This window comes from Phalaenopsis equestris, unplaced genomic scaffold, assembly GCF_001263595.1.
Source record: "Phalaenopsis equestris unplaced genomic scaffold, ASM126359v1 Scaffold001116, whole genome shotgun sequence".
In the NCBI taxonomy this organism is placed as follows: Eukaryota; Viridiplantae; Streptophyta; class Magnoliopsida; order Asparagales; family Orchidaceae; genus Phalaenopsis; species Phalaenopsis equestris.
The window spans coordinates 465,415-487,369 of record NW_018165555.1 but is presented as its reverse complement, the minus strand read 5'-3'; the positions used below and the strand labels follow the sequence as shown (position 1 = coordinate 487,369).

The following is a 21,955-nucleotide window of genomic DNA, read 5'->3' as shown; positions in this document are numbered from 1 at the left end:
TATATATATATATATATATATATATATATATATATATACTTATCTATATCTATGCCAAGAGGACACTCTTGAAGGTGGTGATGATCACACTTTTATTAAAAAACTTGGTAAAAAAAATGGGAAGCCTGCTCTTATTCTCACTGAGGTTGAAACCAGTACTCTCGCGTCCTCTTGGCGATTTGCTCTAGTGGGAAAATTCCTCTATGGTCACCCAAAACTTGATATCATTCGAAAAAGTTTTGATATTATGAAGTTATTGGATAGTTGGAATATTGACTTACTTGGCGGTCGACATATACTGATTCAGTTATCTCACGATGCCGATTACACTCGAATTTTTTTTTGAAAAGTTATCAAGATCGACAACCGTTTTATGAAAATTCTGAAGTGAACTGTCGATTTTGATCCAAAAGCGAAATCCCATATCATTCCTGTTTGGATAAATCTTCCGGGGTTAAAATTACATTTTTTCAACTTGGAAATTTTCTACTCATCAGCAGCTGCTTACGGTAAGCCTCCTAAGGTGGATAATTTTAAGCTTGCTGTCACCAGGTCCTTTGTGACTTGTGTGTTAGTTGAGAGTGATATCACTCAACTAGCTTCGGATGAGGTATGTATTGACATCACTCATAACGAATATTGACAAAAGGTTGAAATAGAACCACACCCTCCTTATTGCTTTCATTGTAGTATGTTTGTCCACAGTTCTATTATTTGCTATCGCTTGCATCCTCATCTAAGACCGGATATCGCTAAAAATCAGCCACCTACCATCCCTTCTGAGAAGGTGCAACCGATTCTCTTTCCAACACTATAGTTTCTGATGAAGAACACCGTACTATAGGTACAGATCCAAATGTGCTTATACAACTCATTGTTATTGAAGAAGACCCACTTACATGCCAAGACACATGAAAGTGCTCATTTGATCCGATAAAAGATCAGCTGATACAATAAGTAGTTGCTTCCAATGTTCAACAACCTACACATGTCCGTCACAGTTTAGATCAATCCACTAATTATGTGAGTCGATCTTCGGATGAGGAATGACATGTCTATTCTAGGGGGTAGAAGCAGAAGGGAAAGAAGAATGGAGACCGACTCAAGCTCGAGAACTTATTGGATGATATATTGGTTACTACTGACATTGACATTCATCTTACCAATTTATTAGCTGACTTCTTTCCTACAACTAGAGGCAGAGGCAAAACAAAATTGGGTCGCTCTTTAGCTTCTTAATACTCTATATTTAGGAATTTTTTGGTTTTTTTCTTTAGGTCTCTCATGTATTTTTTTGTATTTTCTCTTTTTTTGAACCATTTGCATCTTTTTGGAACCATTTGCATCTGGTGCTTATCGTGTGGGCAGGGTGCCATGTTTGGGCCCTCCCACACAATTTATCTGTATCCTATTTTCTGTTTAATATATTACCCCCATTGGGCTTTCTAAAAAAAATGTATATATGCATGTATATATATATATAAATATAATTATTTCATGTCAAAAAGAGCCGAACACGAACAAGAAATCCTTGTTCTTGTTCGACTCATTTATATATCAACGCAAAAAAATTGTTTATGTTCGGCTCATTAATTTAGTGAACAATTCGAACATGAACTATTCGCAAATAACGAGTCATTTTGACAGCCCTATTTATTTCCTCCTTGAAGATAAGAATCAATTTTCATCCTAATTTGAATATTGTCTCCGACTCTTCTGCAATAGTGATTGGAGTTGCTATAAATGCTGTGATTAGTGTTGTTAAAAGGGTATCGTAGGAGTGAAATGAAGCTATGCACTAGTTTTGTGCATATCTTATTTGCGAATTGCAAGTTTGCAAGAAAGCGTATTTGTTGCATTTCTTTGCCGTTTTTTGTCGTAGCGCTACCTTTTCTCATTTTGAAATCCTAGTTCAGATTTCATGGTTCAATTCAACATGTCATATTAACTAGGTATGATTGTTTGCCTTTTCTCATTACTTTTATTATCTTTTAGTCTTTGCGAATTGTTTCTCCATTGGAGCTTATCGCTTCTTGGTAATTTTTACCTTTATGCTCACTCTCCCGTTAGTTCTCATATACTTTTCGATATTTCTTATTATTGGTTCTAGTAGCTTCTAATTCACACTCAATATTTCTTTTCGATGCTTTATGTTTTACATTGCCTCCGTCCCTTATTCTCCTGCTAGTCACTCAATCATGAGTATTTCTTAACTTTTAGTTACATCACTTCTTTATTTATATCTATCATAGCTTTATTTTTTTTGAATTTTTAATTAATATAAATTATTGTTATTCAATAATATATTATTGTATTTGCTAAAAAAACTATTTTCTGCTCTGATTTAAGTTGATTAATTAAATAACTATTATATGCATATAATATATGTATATGCGATAAGAAGACTCATTAACGCTCTTGTTAGTGAAAGCTACGCTTCATTTTGCTTTATGCGCATTGAAGCAAATTGAAATTTTGTTTACTGAATTGAGCTCATTGCGCTCAGCGCTTTGAGTGTCCCATCTCGTAATGATTGCTACACTTCCGCTGCATGCATCAACGACACTGAACTTTCCGATGCAGAACTTTTCAACTTATGGAGCACTGAATAAATTTTAGGAAGATTTACATACATACAACTCAATTCGAATGCATTTACATAACTAACCTCTATACTTCACTTTTTACATAACCTTACTTATGCAGGATGTATTTCACTTTTTAAAAGTTAAAGTGGTGGCTTTGTTTATGTGATATGAAAGATTGGGGTGGTATAAATATGAACAGTAAATTTAGATGTTAGATATGTAAATACATAGGAATTGGGTGGTATGTATGTAAATGCCCCAAAATTTCATTGTTCAACGCAGTTAAATTTTCTTCTTATTGTACCGAACTGGTTTTATAGTGCTACTGCTGCTGCTTATGAGGATCTTTATGGCTGAATCAATTATATTGTTTTATTTTGTGGATGCTTTATAGGGACTGATGATGATCTTCCGCCACCACATCAGAATAGGGGTACAAGAGGACGTATTGCAGTGAATGGAAGAACCGGTGTTGCCCTTCCCTATGCCAGGCCCCAGCTTGATATGGAGACTCAGATACATCAGTTGGAGCAGGAAGCGTACAGTTCAGTTCTCCGGGCGTTTAAAGCTCAATCAGATTTGCTTACCTGGGTATATGTTCATTCATGCTAAAGTCACTGCCTGACAAGCTATTACTACTTTCTTTTCTGCCCATTTTAACTCATGACTACCCGAAATTAATTACCCAGGAAAAGGAAACTTTAATAACTGAACTAAGAACAGAGTTAAAAGTATCTGATATGGAGCACAGAGAACTATTGAGCATGGTTAATGCAGATGATCTTATTAGGAGAATAAGGTATGCTGATGATCAAAGCTCTACCAAATCAACATGCATCGTACTTTATTATTCTGCTCCAGTTCTAATTGTTGGCATGAATTTTTTGATCTGTAAAAGGGAGTGGAGGCAGGCAGGAGGGAGGCAACCTGGTTTGATGAATCATTCACAGCCTGTTCCTGATTCGCTGCCTAGTCCGAGTGTTTCCGGGTCTCGCAAGAGGAAAAATACATCTCAGTCTATACCTTCTTTGCCTATCAATGTGCCATCACCTGCAATGCATTCCCAACCAGTTGCTGCTTCCATGCCACCATCAGTAACTGCTGTAAAACATGGACTTTCCGGAACGAAGGGCAAGCAGCCTAAACCAGTATGCCAACTGTCAACATTATCGTGAAATATAAATTTACATTGGGTTACCATGCTATTCTGAAAATTGTTTGGTTGTGTTTACAACTCTCTTTCAACCATTGACTTAAATAAAAAGGATTCTTTGCAGATTCCCTTCACAGGTCAGAGTGAAAGGGGCCATCTCACAAATAGGGGTGTTCCTGGTGTCATTACGGGAAATGAGCAGCTGGAGACGGGTCCCCAAGATCCCCTGGTTGGGCGAAAAGTAATGACTCGGTGGCCTGAAGACAATAACTTCTATGAGGCTGTTATTACCGACTATGATAAACAGAAGGTAATGTACCGGTGTAATGCTTGTGATTTGGTCATATTTGTCTTTGGATGGGATTCAAACCTTACCATTCTCTATACTGATTTTCAGGGGCTTCATGTTCTTGTATATGATATTAACACAAACAACGAGACGTGGGAATGGGTCAATCTCAAAGAGGTGAATAGCTTTTTTTATTTTACAGAGTTCATTAGTATTGATTTACTTATAGTGACATTCTTGTATGTCATCCTGAGAACTAATAATGCTGAACTTTTTCATATGCGCTTGTATAATTTGATTGCTAGTTTAGCACTAAACGTCAGGTTATATCCTACCTACGTGGCTTATGCTTATCCTAGTTGGTCTGTGCAAGAAAATGTAAAAAATCAAGGTTATAGAGATGGTTTATAGTCAGTTACTATATGCAAAATTTCAAAAACATTCTTTTAGATTAGCTTATTGATTAGGTGCTTATCATCGACATTATCACTGTCATCATCTTTTGTTGCCTTTCCCAATTATCATTATCATTATTATTCTTGTTTAGTGTGACATGAGATTTTAAATTATTTTGTGAAAATACTGTTGCATAATTTCTATCCTTTATGCTGCAGCTCTATTCTTTTTTCCTAATTCATCTGCATCAATTTTATCTCTCCTTTTTTATGAGCATCCAATAAGTAGCCTATTATTTAAATTGTAAAAAAATGTAGTTTTTTATTTGCTTACTATCCTCTTTGCAAGATTTGCGCTTTGTAGTAATATAATCATTATAATTGTTAATATCCTTTTGTCACTCAAGTTTTTTTTTTGATAATTTTTTGGAACTTGCTCTCTCTAATAAGTCTTTGTACAAGTTTTTTGTTTACCCTCTAAAACCTTTTTACCACAATGACACTTCATCTCATAACAAGTTTTAGTTAATGTTTACCTCTCAACAGCATATCCATTGCCTCCCTTTTTTAAGTTTGACCATCCTATTCATTTGCAATTAATATACTTTTATCATTTTTTGAATGCTCTTTAACTCTTTAGATATGCATTTTTTTAACCTCTATATGTTCTATGGTCAAATTCTCAGATAACACCGCAACAATCTTTAAAAATAGTTTATTTTATTATAAGTAAAAGAAGTTTATTTTTTATTTATAGCCTATTGGAAGATCATATTGGCTAATGTGAAATAAAGTGTAGCTTTTCTTTTTATAGCTACATCTTCTATTCTCTTCCCTCTATGAATTCTCTAATAGCTTATCAAATTAGGCCTTGCATGCTTATTCAAGTCACTCGAACAGTTATCCTCTTTCTTTTAAGTATAACAGTTATCCTCTTTCTTTGAAGTATACACTCACCTTTCACATACAAAATGGATGTTCAAATTATATTCTAATCCAACTTGGGGGACATTAACTTTGATCAAATTTATAATGTTCTCATCAATATGTAATTTAATAGCAATAACTTTAGTATTAACCCAATTTGTCTTAATAATTTTATTTTTCAGCTCCATATCTACAACAGTCCTACCTCATTTCTATTATTAACCCTCCAAAAATACCAGTGCTTATAGCACCAATTTTTTCATTTTCTTTTAGTTATGAATAAACGATATTGAATCTCTTAGTCTTTATTTTGCACTTTGTTAATCTTTGTTCTTGCTGAAAGTTGTTTTAGATGGTTTGGTGATGATCTTGTTAGGAGAGCTGATGTTTTAGATTTAACTTTTGATTAGATAGGTAGAGGTAGGCCTAAAATGGCATAGGCATGTTGTATAAAATGATCTTAATCTATTAGAATAAAATGAAATTATGACACTCAATACGACATTATGGAGAAAAAGAATTCATGCAGCTGACACCACTTAGTAGGATATAAAGGCTTTGTTGTTGTTGTTAATCTTTACTCTTTTTGTAGCAACAATTGGATTAAATTGTGACTATTGATATGCATATCCAGTTTAGGAACCGTGGTCTGCTATTACATCTGACGGGGAGAAATAATTCTCCCTTAATTTTCCATGATTGTGTCTTTATTTCTTTTCTTTTTTATCATAATGATTTGATTTTCCCTCTAATTGTATGAGGGGTGGGTTGAACTGTATATATATTTGTTATTTGCTTAATCAAAAAATTATAGAGTTTATTCCACCAAAAAATTTACATGATATTAGAGCATGGAAACAAACCCTAACTCTTCTTTTAGCCGCCAGAGTCCCTTCAATAGCTGTTGAGCAGCCAAAATCTTTCCTATAGTTGGCGGAATTCCTTTGTTTTTGCAGCTAGAATTTCTTAGGTAGGAACGACGGCCTTCTCCAAACAACATCGGTCTTCTCCAGGCAACAACACAGTTTCATGTAGATAGAAGCGGCGGTCTCTTCCAGGTAGCGGCGACACGTGGAATTTTAGATGCCCAACAGATCTATGGCCCATATCAGAGGCCCAGGTGCGTGCATTTGAGCGACTCAGGTTGAAGGCGCATCTGCAACCCATTTTCTCTTTTGAGAGAAATTCACATCACAGAGACCTCATCATTCAAAATTCTCTTTCTAGCCATCATTCGAATTCCTCTTTCTAGCAGAATTCACTGAGAGGCTTGTTGAACAATTTTTTCAATCGCAATTGGAAATTAAAGAGACCTCGACTCCTAGTTTGTATCTCTAGTGTAGATCCTGTGTTAGCGACAAACATTTTCCCTTCTAGGTGTAAATTTTGTGTCAGTTACAGAGAGTTTCTCTTTCTAGTGAAAATCCTGTGCCAACGGAAGACAATTTATTTTTCTTTTTAGAAGTCACTTCTGAATCTGAGCTTAGAATGCTTGATCTGCAACGTCATAAATCTTTTCCCGCATCACCAATCACAAAGTACATGACAACAATATCCTCCAGTGGTTTCAATGTTCATGCACATATATGATAAAGGAAAAGATTATCATCTCACTGAGGAAAATCTTGCACCAGAGATTACTGGTTCTAAACATCAAGATGGAAGATTGAAGATCACATGGTTCATTTCATGACTTGTCGACTCCATGACCACATAGACTAGAGAAAACTTTCTTCTGTATAAAATGTTAAAAAAAAATCTGGGATGTCGTAAGAGAAATCGATTCTAGTGTTGACAATACCTTTGAGTTGTTGGACATTAAAACTATATTACATGACTTGTGACAAGGTGAGTTGAATATTACTCAATACTTCAATACTCTCTCCAAATATTGGCTCCAACTAGATATGTATGAATCATATACATGGAGGAGTTCACAAGGCTACTCTTTTATTAAATAATTGTTGAACAGAAGGGAAAAATTGAGTTCCTTCTAGGACTCAACAAAGAATTAGTTGAAGTCAGAGGAGGAATAATAAGAACTAAATCTCTTCCCTCAATTCGTGAAATCTTTGCTGAATTACAAAGAGAAGAGAGAAGGAAGAAACTCATGATGACATGTAATTTCATTGCAGTAAATATAGCCCGATTTTATACACTCACAAATCACCTCAGGACAACAAATTAAGAGGAACAAACCATGGTATGGACATTGCAAAAACTTGGTCGTTTGAAGTATTGGGAAATTTATGGAAAATATGCAGATTGGAGCGCAACAAAGTCAAAATTGATGGGGAAAATCAGACAAAGAAAGCTTTGAATTAAAACAAGCCTCACGAACATGGTCCATTCAGCAAGGAACAATTTGATGGTCTTTAAGGGATTCCAGGACAATATTTTGAACCTTCTCTAGCACATCAAGACGGTTTTCCATCTGCACTTGTTGCTCTCAATTGGTAGAATCAGCCTTGGATAGTGGACTGGAGCACAAACTACATGACAGGTGATATCACCGCTTTCCAATCTTTTCATTCTTTCAAACGCCATGCTACAATTAGAACTACAAATGGCTCTCTCTCATCTTTGGAAGGAAGAGGAAGCGTGGAACTCAAAAAAAATTATCTTACTCTTTCGTTTGTGATTTATGCTCCAAAACTTCACCGTAATTTACTTTCTATCAGTAAACTCATTCATGACATGAATTTTGTAATTAAATTTCATCTTAATTTATATGAATTTCAGGTGATGGACTCAAGGAAGATGATTGACAATATATACACGTATCACAAACTCTATCTGTTCACTATGACTCCCACTTCAAAAGGACCATCTCATCGTTCACAATTCTTTGAGTCAACTATTGTATCCGAGTCTGTTTCTCATGAGAGTCAAGTTGTGTTATGAAATTTTCCCTCGGGCATCTTACTTTATATTATATTGAAAAATTGTATATCCATTTATTTATCAATATAAAGCCTAGTTCTTATCAGCGTGAAATATTTCAACTTGCTAAACATACTCGACAAGTGTACCCAAGCCTGAAATACAAAATGGGGCTAGGTGGTAGTGATATATGGGGGTTCTCCGAAATTAAAAAAAAAATACAAATCTGGCTAAGTGGTTTGTCACGTTCATTGATGATTGAACTAGAACCACTTGGACCTTTCTCGTGAAGCAAAAAATTTGAAACTGCCAACATATTTGAAACCTTCCATAACATGATTCTCACCTAATTTCAAACCAGTATTCAAATTCTCAAAACCAATAATGTAAGACTACCACAACTCCACTCACAACCTTTATTTGTCCAAAAATGACATCATTTACATAATTTTTGTGTTGATACAAAAAAAAAAAAAAAAATGGTGGTATAGCTGAGAGAAAAAACATACATTTCCTCGAAGTGGCATTGTCAATTCTATTTACTAATAGTATGCCCAAACATTTATGGGTTGATGCAATTTCACATCCATCTATCTTATAAATAGGACACCCAACAAATTGCTAAACTTTAACAAATCTCTCACCCTCATTAAATCCTACCCATATTCAACCTTTCACCTATAAACCACCACTAAAATTATTTTGGTTGCATTGTTTTTGTTCATATACATTAACCTAATCACATGAAACCTGTTCTCAAGAATCAAATGCATCTTTGTGGGCTACTATTCAAACAAGAAATAGTATAAATGCTACTCTCCATAAACACAAATTTTACAACTACATGTATGTCACATTCTTTGAAAACCAAACTAATCACCTCCTTATATCCCCGATTAACCCACTATTGGTCCCACTATCACAAATCAACCTGAAATGAGCTTATTACTTGATTAAATCCTCTCACAGCTCCTGCCAATAATAAAAAATTTCATGTGTACACCATAACAAAAAATCCCAATGAACATGTAAGGGATAATATACAAAATCAGGAAGGCAAATCACTCGAACCAACTCCACACCTCCCAAATATTCATACAAAGGTTGAATCAACACTTCATGAACAAAGAAAGGAAGAATGAGCACAAGAATGCACAAAATAACCAATAGAAGAATTTGTGACATGGAAAACTATCCTCTTACAAATCTTTTTGTTTAAAATTTGGATAATATGCATGCTCCAAATTCAATCCAAGAGGTCTTATCTATTCTTGCTTGGAAATAGGCTGTGGATGAAGGGATTCTTGCCCTTGAAAAGAATATTGCATGGATCAGAACAATTTTAACACATGAAATTATGATTTGAAACAATTTCCAGAGCATGGTTTGAATGGTTAATTAAGATTATTCTCGCCAATGAGTATTATCAGTGTCAGACTGATCACACCTTATTTGTGAAATGAAATCAATAATGTATGATAGTCATCCTTATTGTATATATAAATGAAATTATTTTTACAGGCAATGACGTGGGGGAAAGTGAGTGTCAAAAGAATAATGGTTTCTGAATTTGAGATCAAAGATCTTGAAAATTTAATATACTTTCTATGAATGAACGTAGTTAGGTCCAATGAAAGCATTGTCATATCCCAAAGAAAATATATCGTCGATCTATTGAAGGAGACATGAATGTTGGAATGCAAACCAACACATACTCCAGTGAATCCTAATCGTCAAACATCAAAGGGATAGGACAACACCCCAATTGAAAAAGAGAGGTATCAAAGACTTGTGGGGAAACTTATTTATCTGTCACATATAAGACCAAATATTATTTTTTTTTTGTGGGTATATCGAGCCAACATATGAATGATCCAAATGAAGATAATTTAGAAGCGATCTTTCGAATCTCGAGCTACCTAAAGATGACTTCAAGATGTGGATTGATATTCAAGAAGATTGAGAACAATTACATTACACTGATGCTAGTTGGGTAGGAGAACTGACAGTTTGAAGATCAACTACGTGTTACTTTTCATTTGTATGGGATTATCTTGTTATTTGGAGAACTAAAAAAACAAGATATATGGTGGCAAGAAGCATTTTAGAGTCTGAATATCGTGCCATGGACCTAGAAATTTGTGAAGGGATGTGGCTAAAGAAACCACTACTTGTGGAACTTGTTATTTGGAGAACTAAAAAAACAAGATATATGGTGGCAAGAAGCAGTTTAGAGTCTGAATATCGTGCCATGGACCTAGAAATTTGTGAAGGGATGTGGCTAAAGAAACCACTACTTGTGGAACTTCATCTGGAGAACCAAAACACTATTAAGATGTTCAGTGATATTCAATCAATCATCAATATTTCAAAGAATTTGGTACACAATGATCAAATCAAACATATAGAGATTGATAGAAACTTCATCTCTAAGAAGGTTAATGGAGGGATTGTTCTGCGAAGATATATCCAAACTTAATATTAAATTGCTGACATTCTTATTAAGGCTCTACCTCAACATCATTTCAGTGATCTAAGTAACAATTCAACTCAACTTGAGGGGGAGTGTTGATATGCATATCTAGTTTAGGAAATTGTGGTCAGCTATTACATTTGAGGGTGATAAATTTTTCTCCCTTAATTATCCATTATTGTGTTTTTATTTCTTTCCTTTTTTATCATGATGATTTGATTTTCCTTGCAATTGTACGAGGTTTAGGCTGAGCTGCAGATATATTTGTTATTTAATAAGAAAATTAGAGAGTTTATTCCTCCTAAAAATCTACAGGGACACTACTTTTTTGGGCAGCATCCCATGCAAACATTGTCTATTTTTTAGCACAATCATTTTAAACTGCATTAGAGGTGGTTATTTGGCCAATCTTTGCATTTTTCTTACCACCATAAGGTTAAATAATGGTGAGTTGCTTTGCAATTTCTGATTTGTTCTATGAATTTTTTGCATGAGTTTTATGATTAGATATCAACCTAACATCGGTACCCTTTTCATTTTTTTAATCTGTTGGATAGATAAAATTTTATGGTCGGGAATACATCCTTTATGGCTTCCAAATAGTTAGGATAATGCTAATGATGATTATTTTATCATTTAAAGTTTTAGCTAGAACTCTTTAGAAGTAAAATATGGTTTTACCATTTATAGTTCCCAATCATGCCTGCTATCTTCCCTATCCCTAGTGTATTATTTTACTTTAATTTATTTGGAGAATTAATCAAAATTTGAAACATATGTGATTGTGATTAACTGTTGCATAAAATGTTCATGAGTCGATCATTTCATGTTTTATTTGATTTATCCCCAAAAATAAGTTTTGGCTAGTTCTTTTTGCTGTGGGTTCCAATTGTGTAGCAAATAACTAGAACAAAGTAGGAGTTTGTTTGAGCTCAGTAAGAGTTCATGCTCGATTTGTTTAAATCCATTTTTGTTCGAGTTTGGTTTTGGGCTTGTTCAAGCTTGATTCATATTGTGATTTTTGGGCTTCAAATTAGCAACTCATATGAAAAAATAATTGAGCGGTAATCCCCTCTGTTCAAACTCAATTTGTTTAACATTATGACTACTTGAGCTTGGCTCACTAGCTAACCAAATTCATTAGCTAATCAAACAAGCCTTATCGAGCCTATTAATGAGTAACACTAGTGAGCATTTGTTAGCTTAATTGAACAAGTTTTATCAAATTTATTAATTAGCAGCCTATTGAGTTTAAAAGTGAGAATATATTGAATGTACAATTGAATAAATAATTATTTTAACAACCATGAATAAGTAGCTTATGTTCATAAGCAAAAATAACCTGATTTAGAAATAATATGGCTCCCACGTAGTATTTCATATCAAATACATTTATAATCAAGTTTTAAAGTAGCATATGATCAATCCTTAAGCTTTTTAATAAGTTTATTCATGAGCATTAAATGATTTTTTTATATGTTATTATTAGAATATTAAAATAATAACAGCTACCCTTAACTGTTATTAATATGCATTTTTTATTAATATGCATTTTTTCTTTTATTTATTTTCATATTTTCCTTTATTATATTTTTATTTTTCCTATTTTTCTTTATTCTGTTTTTATTTTTTTCCTTATGAGTGCCCCTATAATAGGGTGTATATTCCCCTCTTTTGTATCAATAAGATATGTTGCTCTACTCCAACATTTCAACATGGTATCAGAGGTAGGATCTAACCCTAGATCCCATCCACCGCCAACCTTCCCTGTAGCCACCTCCGACCTTCCCTGCAGGGTCTCGCACATGAACTGCTAGCTGCCTTCCCTCCCAGCTGAAGTCTGCAGTCGTCGACCCTCCCTCATGTCCCCCTTGCTGTCCCCTACAGCTGCTGGCCTCTTTGGCAACTATCGGCCTCCTCCCTGCAGGTGCGGAATCTTCTGCCAGCCTTCCCTGCAAGTCCTCCCTGTTGTTTTTCCCGGCGGCTGGACTCTCTCCAATAGTTGTCTGGATTACCTATTTTTTGTATCCGACAACTAGCAAGCTACGACCGAAATTCGGCAATGTCTCAAAATTCTAACCAAATTTATTTTGGCTCAGTCGATATCCTGGAAGACTCCTCTAGCATCGAGTCATCCTCAAAAAGCGTTCTTGATTTCACCGTAGGTTCGACTCCAAACTCTATTCCCGTGTAGACTGGTGGACCAGAAGCCAACATGAACTTCTTGATAACAACTCACAAACTAAACGACAATACTTTCTCCAACGGTCCCAAGCAGTGTCCTTATTTATCAAAGGACAGGAGAAATTTAATTACCTCACAAGCATAATTCGATAAACTCCAAAGATTGACCTCGTATATGGAGCTTGAAAAATGGAGAACTACATGGTCATGTCGTGGCTGATCCACTCCATGGAATCGTCGATTGTCGTCCCTATATGTTTCTTCTACTAGTGCCATCTGGACGGCAGTCCGTGATACTCACTTGGACTTAGGAAACTCCGATCAACTCTATTACTTGTTTAAGAAGATCTGAGAGGCAAAAAAGCGATCAAGGACCGTGATCCAATACTAAAAAAAACCTGGTTGCACTATGGATGAAATATTATCTGTACTACGACTTTACTTGGCACTCCGACCGACGTTTCAAACTTCCAAAAAATTGTAGAAAAGGATCGCATGTTTCAATTCCTGGTAGGCCTCAACAAAGACTTTGACAAAGTTTGGGGCCGTATTCTTGGATGGAATCCTCTTCCTTCTGCTCGTGCTGCTTTCATTGAGATACACAGCTAAGAGAGTCAGAGACTTTTCATGCTCGATGCTTCCACCCCTTCAACTGAAGCGTTCATTTTGGTTTCTAATAGTGCTCAAACCTCTTGGGCAAGTCACCCCACTTGTGATTACTGTCACAAACCCAACCACACTCCTGACAAGTGTTGGAAGCTCCACAAAAAATCGATATACACATCCTCATTCAAATCCTCTGTTGCAAGAGTTTTACTACGACATCAGAGCCTACCACACTTCAACCGGCTTCTACCCAGAATATCTCAAAACCCTCCAGCTCTATAAAGTCAGATGGAACACTTAATCAAGTTACTTGGATCGAATCAATTCTTTGCTGTCCTCTCGACGTCACACGTCCGTCAAGGTACCATCCCTATGACACATCTTTTTCCTCCTCTGATCCGTGGATCATTGATTCAGGTGCACAGACCATGTGACTGAATGCTTGCAAGCTTTCTCGACATATTATTCATGTTATGGAAAAGATACTGTTAGAACTACGGATGATTCCTTTAATTTCATTGCTAGTAAATGATTTGTTGTTGCAACGACCGGTTTAACTTTGAAATCTATCTAACATGTATCACTTTTGAAGTGTGACCTTTTATCTGGCAGTAAGTCAACTCATGACATTGATTGCGTTGCTCATTTCTCTCTTGATGTTTGTGTCTTTCAAATTCTTCATTCGGGGAGGATGATTGAAATTACTAAGTGGGTAACTGGACTCTACTACTTTCAAAAAGAAAAACATAGAGAACGAGGACATACCACTCAATAGTTGTAATATGTCTCGAGTCACTGAATGTTCCATTATGTTCTTGTATTCTCACTAGAGTTATCATAGTTTCAAATATTTAAAACATTTGTATCCAATGATGTTTTCTAATCAAATTTTTTCTAGTTTGAAGTGTGAGAAATGTCAATCAGCCAAACATTATCAGGTTTATTACCCAACCAACGCTTACGTACCTTCCACTTCTATTTCACTCATTCATAGTGATGTATGGGGATTCTCTTGCACTGCCAGCTATACCAGTAAATGGTAATTCCTTATTTGCATTGATAACCACACTATGTGGGTTTATATTTTAAAAGACAATCGGAAGTCGCTGTCACTTTCTAAAATTTCTACATCTTCATTTTGACATATTTCAAAGCTCCAATTCAAGTCGTACGAACCAATAATAGTCGTGTGTTTTTTAACTCTATTTTTAGTAATTCTTTGTAAGCAGGGATATCCTCTACCATAGCTCGTGTACGGGAACTTTTCAAAAAAATGAGATAGCTAAGAGGAAAAACCTACATCTTCTCGACATTTCTCGCTCCATTATGTTTTAATATAATGTCCCAAAACGTTTTTGGAATGATGACATGCTGACTGCACATATCTCAGAAATAGTCCATTCTAAAGTTCACGGACATTATTCCTTATCCTAATCTTATGGATGTTCCTACCATTGTTCCTGCCACCGAGGAATCTCCGGTTCCTGTTGTTCCATCATCTACTCCCACTCTGCGTATCTACCCTCGACACACCAGTCCCGATGACCCTCCTCTTGAGCATGCTACCTCCTTGTAGGGCCTTGAATCCACTCCTATCGACATCCCTGACACTATTCCTACTCCTAATGAGGGGTTGAGTTCCTCGAGTAAGGTACGCAATCAGACATGCCCTCTCTATTCTATGACAAAGTATCTCTCTTTTCGTAATTTATCGCTAAGTTTCAGAGCATTTGCTACTGCCCAAATGGATCATTAGATCCCAGTTATTGTTGAGGCTGCACTAGTTGATTCGACCTAAAAATATGCAGTAATGGAGGAGATGAGTACCCTTCGATAGAATCATACAAAGGGCGCCGTAGATATTCCTCGAGGTTAGCAAGCAGTGGGATGTTGATGGATTTTTAGCAGACTTACGAAGTTGACTATAAGGAGACATTTGCTTCGGCGACCAAGTTTTAAACATCATTCGGGTCCTGTTATCTCTTGCGGTGAATTTGGATTGATTTTTATTCCAACTTGATGTCAAGGGTGCGTTCTTGAACGGAGATCTTACAGAGGAGGTGTACATGTCTCTTCCCTTTGACTTTGACTTTACTACCTCCCCAGGGCAACTATGCCGTCTGCGAAAGTCCCTCTATTGACTAAAATAATTCACACGGGCGTGGTTTGGCAAGTTCACAATGGTAGTAGTGGGACATGATTTTATTCAGACTTAATCAAATCACACTATCTTCTTTCGACATTCATTTTTTGGAGTCTTTGAAAGACATTTTAGCTACATCATTTGAAATGAAGGATTTGAAATCTCTCTAATCTTCTTATGCATGAAAGTTGCTTGGTCATCTCGAGGCATTTGCTCGTCTCAGCGCAAATATGTGATTGACCTGTTAACAAAGAACAATCTGCTTCTGTGCAAAATGGTGGCTGTCCCAACGGATCTTAATGAAAGATTATTTGATGTTCCCAATGCGGTTCGTACTAAAATGACTCACTACCAACATCTTGTGGGGAAACTCATCTTCCTTATCCATACACGCCTCAACATATGCCATGCGATTGGTATAGTAATTCAATTCATGAATGACCCCTATGCGCATCATCTTCACGCTGTCCACCAGATTGTCCATCATTTAAAAAGCACATCAGACTCATGTTTGTTTTTCTCGCGCCACCCCCTTTGTTCATGATCGATGACCTACCTCAGGGTATTGCTCATTTGTGTGGGGAAATCTTGTCACATAGAAAATCAAAAAGCAGTCGGTCGTTGCCCGGAGCAGTGCTGAAGCTGAATTCTGATCCATGCCCTTGGGGATCTGTGAAGCTCTCTCTTTATGCATCATGGTCCGTGAACTACGTATGCCGACGTCCGACCCTTTGCAGCTATTCTATGATAATAAGACCATCATTAGCATTGCCCATAACCTGGTTCAACATGATCATACCAAACATGTGGGGAGATTTTCAGCTAGCAAATATCCCCACAAAGAATCTTTCTCGGCCACTATTCGATGACTTCAAATCTATGTTGAACATTATTGACATCTATGTTTCAACTTGAGGGGGTTATTAGAATGTTAAAATAATAATGCCTATATCTAGTCCTCATTAATATGCATATTTTATTTTATTTGTTTTTCTATTTTTCTTTATTTTGTTTTTATTTCTTTTCTATTTATCTTTATTTTGTTTTTAATTTCTTTCCTTATGAGTTCCCCTTGTAATCCGGTTTATATGCCCCTCTTCTTATCAATAAGATATGTTGATCTACTCCAATATTTCAACAATGATAAACAAATCCAACAAAAAGTTTTTCGAGTTTGTTCATCTGTCAACCAAATATTCATAAAAGTGCTTAAAGTTGTTTAATTAATTAATTAATTAATTATGAACGAGCTTTAATCGAGAACACCGAGTAGCTTGTTAAGCGTTTTTTGATTTGCTGTCGTAGTCCCAATCTTGTGTTATTTTGTTGGTATTCTGCATTTAAATTTCTTTTGTTTTTTATAGAGGGAGAGGGAGGTATTACTATGAAGTTTGATAGTTAAGATATCCACATATTTGATTAGGTTAAGGTGAAATGAGGACATTTTTTGAGAAACATTTATTAATATAATGTTTAATATTAATTACCTTTTTATCTACTCATACTTAGCAATACTACTTTTTTATCTACCCATATTTAGCTCTCAATCCTTGATGTTACTCTTCTAATGAATGCAATTTTTATCCTTTCATGCAAATAACTTAAGCATTTATATATTCCGCCGCCCAAAGTTCGTCATACATAATGTCTCGACTTGTAGTAACAAACGATATAGGGGGATTTACATACGCACCACATAATTCTTATATATTTACATGTCTAACTCCTAAATTTTAATATTTATATTCCTAACACTTTCATAAACCTATGTATCAAAAAGGGCAATTCACTTCAAAAAAGTTACTAATAGTGGTGTTTTTTATATGATATTAAACATTTGTGCTATGCATGTAAATATGAAAGTTTAGGTGTTAGATTATGTAAATGCACAAGAATTGTTGGTTATGCATGAATGCCCCAACAATATATTATTTTCGGAACATCTGCATTGCTTAATATGTATATTCTGCTGCAAGTACGAGCTTAACACGAATATTCTGAAGTTAATTACAAGCTTAATTTTTGAGTGATTTATGCTTCAACATACTTAAAATGTTTTATATGATGAATCTAAAGTCTTAAATGGCCTTTATTTATGGCTCAAATCAGCTAACCGTTGACTTTTATTGCTCGAGTCTGCCATATATACCGGTAGGAGAATCATTGCTGCATCCCTCTGAACAGCTAATTTTAATTTGCAGATCTCTCCTGAGGATATCAGATGGGAGGGTGAGGATCCCAGTTTCCAGAGTCGAGGAGTTCGTGGTGGTGGAGCTGGTCGAGGAGGGGGGATCAAGAAGGCTCCAAGTCGTAACAGTGTAATTCGACCGGGCTTGGGTAGGGGAAGAGGGCCTTTAAAACATCAGTCCAAGAAGGACCTAAGATTATCACAAAATGGAATTGGGAAGAGAGGTTCTGGTGACATTGAGATACTAAACACAGAAAGCCTACTAAAAGAGGTACTAAATGATTTTGTGATGGCCTGTCAATTTGGTTAAAAATGTTTTTTTTTTTTAAATTTATTTTAAGTCCATTTTTTCTACCCATAATGAAATTTTAGGTGGAGAGAATTTTTAGTGCAAGTCATTCGGATCCCGTAGAAGTTGAGAAGGCAAAGAAAGTGCTCAAGGTAAGAACTGAATGAAGCTTGGGTTCTCATAATAAAGCTACGTGTTTTGTTTGAAATGCTGAGTTTTGATCTGTGCAGGAACATGAACAAGCACTCATTGATGCAATCGCTAGGCTTGCTGATGCATCTGATGGAGAAAGTGGTAAATATGCATAGCCTATCTTATATATATATATATTTTTTCGCCCGGCTGATGTTTCCATGGCGTTAGTCAAAGCCTATCTTTTTATCTGTAAAATTAAATTATGACAAAAACCTCCTTTCTCGAGGTGCTGGAATCTTTGTTATAGAGCAGATTTTTGTGGTTCATTTCTCTTTCGATCAAGTTTTTTCTTTCTTTAGAAGCTGCAAGAGTCTTGACAGGATTTTTTTTTTTGAAGAAAACATTCATATTTACATTCATAACATTTAAATCTTTAACATCTCAGCAAAAATACCACCATCGACATACAATTTTTCATGCATAGGCCTATGATCCAATGTAAAATATCAAACATTGGGCGTTATGTATGTAAATACACAAGAATTCTGTGGTATGCATGTAAATCTCACAAAAAAAAAAAGGTGAGATATCCTGCCTAGTTTGGTCTAGACTGACTTCAATTCTGTTGGATCTGCTTTAAAATTAATATAATTTATGTTATTATCTAAAAAAAATAATGATTATGATACTTATTAATTATGGTCAAATATCTGATAATTTATGAAATGAACTTCAATTTGTTTATTGAAGCAGAGAAACGAACAGCATAACGAATTGGCTTCATTTCTGCTTCCTGTTAATTTACATTTTCCATTGATCTCAAACTCAATGCATGATTTAAATATTAATATACTTAAAAAACACTGTCATTGAAGAAATTTCTTCTCTTCAGCGGATTGCGACCAGTCCTTTCCCTGAAAAGCAGAAGGCAGAGGAGGGACAAACAATGCAAATCCTCATCAACCAAAATGAGAAAACTGGGAGCATATTGTTGGTTCATACTTCAACAAGGATTGTTTTTAGCGATGGCTCTGATAGTTTTTAACAGTATTAGTTTTTAATGGAGGCTGTTAGCATGTAATATATTTTAGCCTCTTCTTGTCCGATGCTTTGAAATTATTTCTCTTATTTTGCTAACAATGTAAATTCTCTTGGTTTATGTTAGCAATGCATGAACCATGTGCTCTGTTCCATTCTATTTTAAATCCTTTTGTAGATTAGCTGATGATTTGTGGAGCTGATGTGCAAAATTTGTTTTATGAGGTGGTAATAATTTACAGATAATCTGCTGAATGCACAAATTTGTTGCTTTGACAAAGTTTTATGATAATATATTTTATTATTTATTTGAGCTTAGCTGGGCCTAGCTCTTAATCAAACCAAAGTATATTAATTAATGACAAGATAAGCCGCTGGTCATTAGCCTCCACTTCTTTTTAAACTGCAATTAGCCATGTTGTCTTCAATGCAATTTCGATTTTCAGAAATCAGTGGTTGAAAATCTGAATTGGCAATAGAGTACCAATTAGTTTTAATGGGATGATTGAGATTCATATCTGTATTTTGTGTAATAAATTACTTGTAATGCAGATGAGTGGAATGCATGCGGTATACAGATGACTGTCCCGTTCTTTGACTTCGAAACAATATGAGTCATGTACTTAGATGTAAAGAAAAAAAGAAGCCTAAATGAATGGAGATTCATGTGCATATCAAATTTTTAATCTATAAAACTAATATATAAAATTTAAATGAATAACCAAAGTATTTAAGTGTGATACGATCACATAACTAGAGTTTAAATAAGGAAAATATTTGATGCAATCAAGCAAACATAAAAAGAAAAGTACTTTGTTCATGTATAAAGCTGGCCTGCCTTGCGCGCAAATCACTGAACAAATGGAAATTTGCATAACGAAATTTAACAGGATTCCATTGGGCTTTCATATAAGGAAGAAATATTTACATACATACCACACTATTCCTATGTATTTACATATGAAACACCTAAACTTAAATTTTTACATACATATCACCTTATCTATGTATGAAAATGTCCACGTGACTATTTAGAAGTTAAAATGGTGATATTTTTTATGATAATAAAGATTTGGGTTGTTATAAATGTAGAAAAGGTTAAGCGATAGACATGTAAATTCATAGGAATTGGATGGTATGCATGTAAATGCCCCGCGTACAATGGTTATGCTTGTTGTTTATATCATCACAACAAAAAGAAGATGCACTTGTGCTACCACATGAGCATGCGTTTCTGAAACATTTCACTTATTTATAAACAAGGTTAATTAGGATATTCAAACATTTCACCATGCATTGCTTACCATAAGAAACCAACATATGCATAACAAGGTTTTTGTGTGTTAGAACTATATTAGGGTTGGACTTAACTTCCATCCCCTACAACTAATCAACAAAAGGAAAGACCATTTGAAAGAACCAAGAGTCAACTTGATGAGTAGTAACCATGGCTCATTCCTCGTTCTCCTTACCCTACATGTCTTGAGAAACTTAGAAATTGTTATTCCCCTGAGATTACTAGTGATGAAATCCTTAGTAGTTACGAGGAACGAATGCTTTGCATTGAAAAAAAAATATTAAAAGGTGCTTGAATGTGGAAGCACATTGGTTGAAACAAAGTGAAGAATTTCGAAGTATCGGCTTCAAGCACTCACCCTTGCTTTGTCTTAAAAAAAAATAAATAAATAAAAGGCACTACCTAAGAGACACCATTATGTACATGAGTCAATTTCAAAATGATCCTAATTTGAATCCATCAAAATAAAAGATCTTTCTTTTCTAAATTAACTCCTAGTGTGTTGTTACCATAAATTATAGTTAAAATTTATAATCCAATGAAAGATTTTAAGGATGAAAATGTTAAAAGTGATCCTTGTGAGAACACTATTGATGAAAATGAGATGGTAAGCACTTATGCATCATGATTTAACTATCCCTATAATTATTGTCTTTAATGATTTCTATTGAAATTCCTACAAAATCATATTTTTATGAGCTTCCAATAGCACTATGGTTTGATGAGCTTCATGGAGAATTATGCACTATAAAATCACCCATGAGGCTACCACTTTCGCACTTGCACTTGGATATGATCCCTAGGATCAATCATGTTTAAAGATGATGATTTTTTTATAAAAATAAATCTTATGATTGAACTTGCCTATATTTATTGAGGTCTCGCATATTTGTTTTCCTAACTACATTGCATATGTATGATAATGGATGTCAAAATGAAACAAAAATCAAATAGAAGAATATAATGAGCACCAAGCAATTTCTTTCCAGAAGTACAGGGAAAGATTGCATCGAATTAAGTAACGCTAGTGAGATTGCACATCAATTGCTCAGAGAGTATCATCAACAAATTCAACAAAAAATTATTCTTTTATGTTATGAAATGTTAAAATAAATGCTAATTTAAATAGGTTATTCATAGAATTTATGAGGGGGACTTAACAATCGACCCTGACGTCTTTTGATGTGGAGTTGCTAGATAACATATATATATGCGCCGCGTACTCAGTTGGACGGGCATCTGCTTCTCAGTTGTAAGTCCCCTCTAGTCTGGGGTTCGATGTCCCCCGATGGAGGGTGTGGTACTCGAATTGTTAGGCTCATTGGGAATGACCAAGACTTGTATAATAGCCTCAGGACATTCCTTAT

At 35.1% G+C, this 21,955-nt stretch overlaps 1 protein-coding gene across 1 annotated transcript in view; it reads left to right on the top strand.

The window, feature by feature from the left end:
- Positions 1 to 19,458, top strand: part of LOC110033244 (protein EMSY-LIKE 3) — a 24,938-nt gene extending 5,480 nt beyond the window's left edge. Inside the window, exons 2-10 of the mRNA XM_020737162.1 lie at positions 2,983 to 3,179; positions 3,278 to 3,387; positions 3,487 to 3,736; positions 3,866 to 4,051; positions 4,139 to 4,207; positions 17,843 to 18,100; positions 18,202 to 18,270; positions 18,349 to 18,412; positions 19,146 to 19,458. Of these exons, the coding sequence (XP_020592821.1) occupies positions 2,983 to 3,179; positions 3,278 to 3,387; positions 3,487 to 3,736; positions 3,866 to 4,051; positions 4,139 to 4,207; positions 17,843 to 18,100; positions 18,202 to 18,270; positions 18,349 to 18,412; positions 19,146 to 19,171 (1,229 nt within the window). The 3' untranslated portion in view covers positions 19,172 to 19,458. The remainder of the gene's footprint in view (positions 1 to 2,982; positions 3,180 to 3,277; positions 3,388 to 3,486; positions 3,737 to 3,865; positions 4,052 to 4,138; positions 4,208 to 17,842; positions 18,101 to 18,201; positions 18,271 to 18,348; positions 18,413 to 19,145) is intronic.
- Positions 19,459 to 21,955: the final 2,497 nt, after the last annotated feature.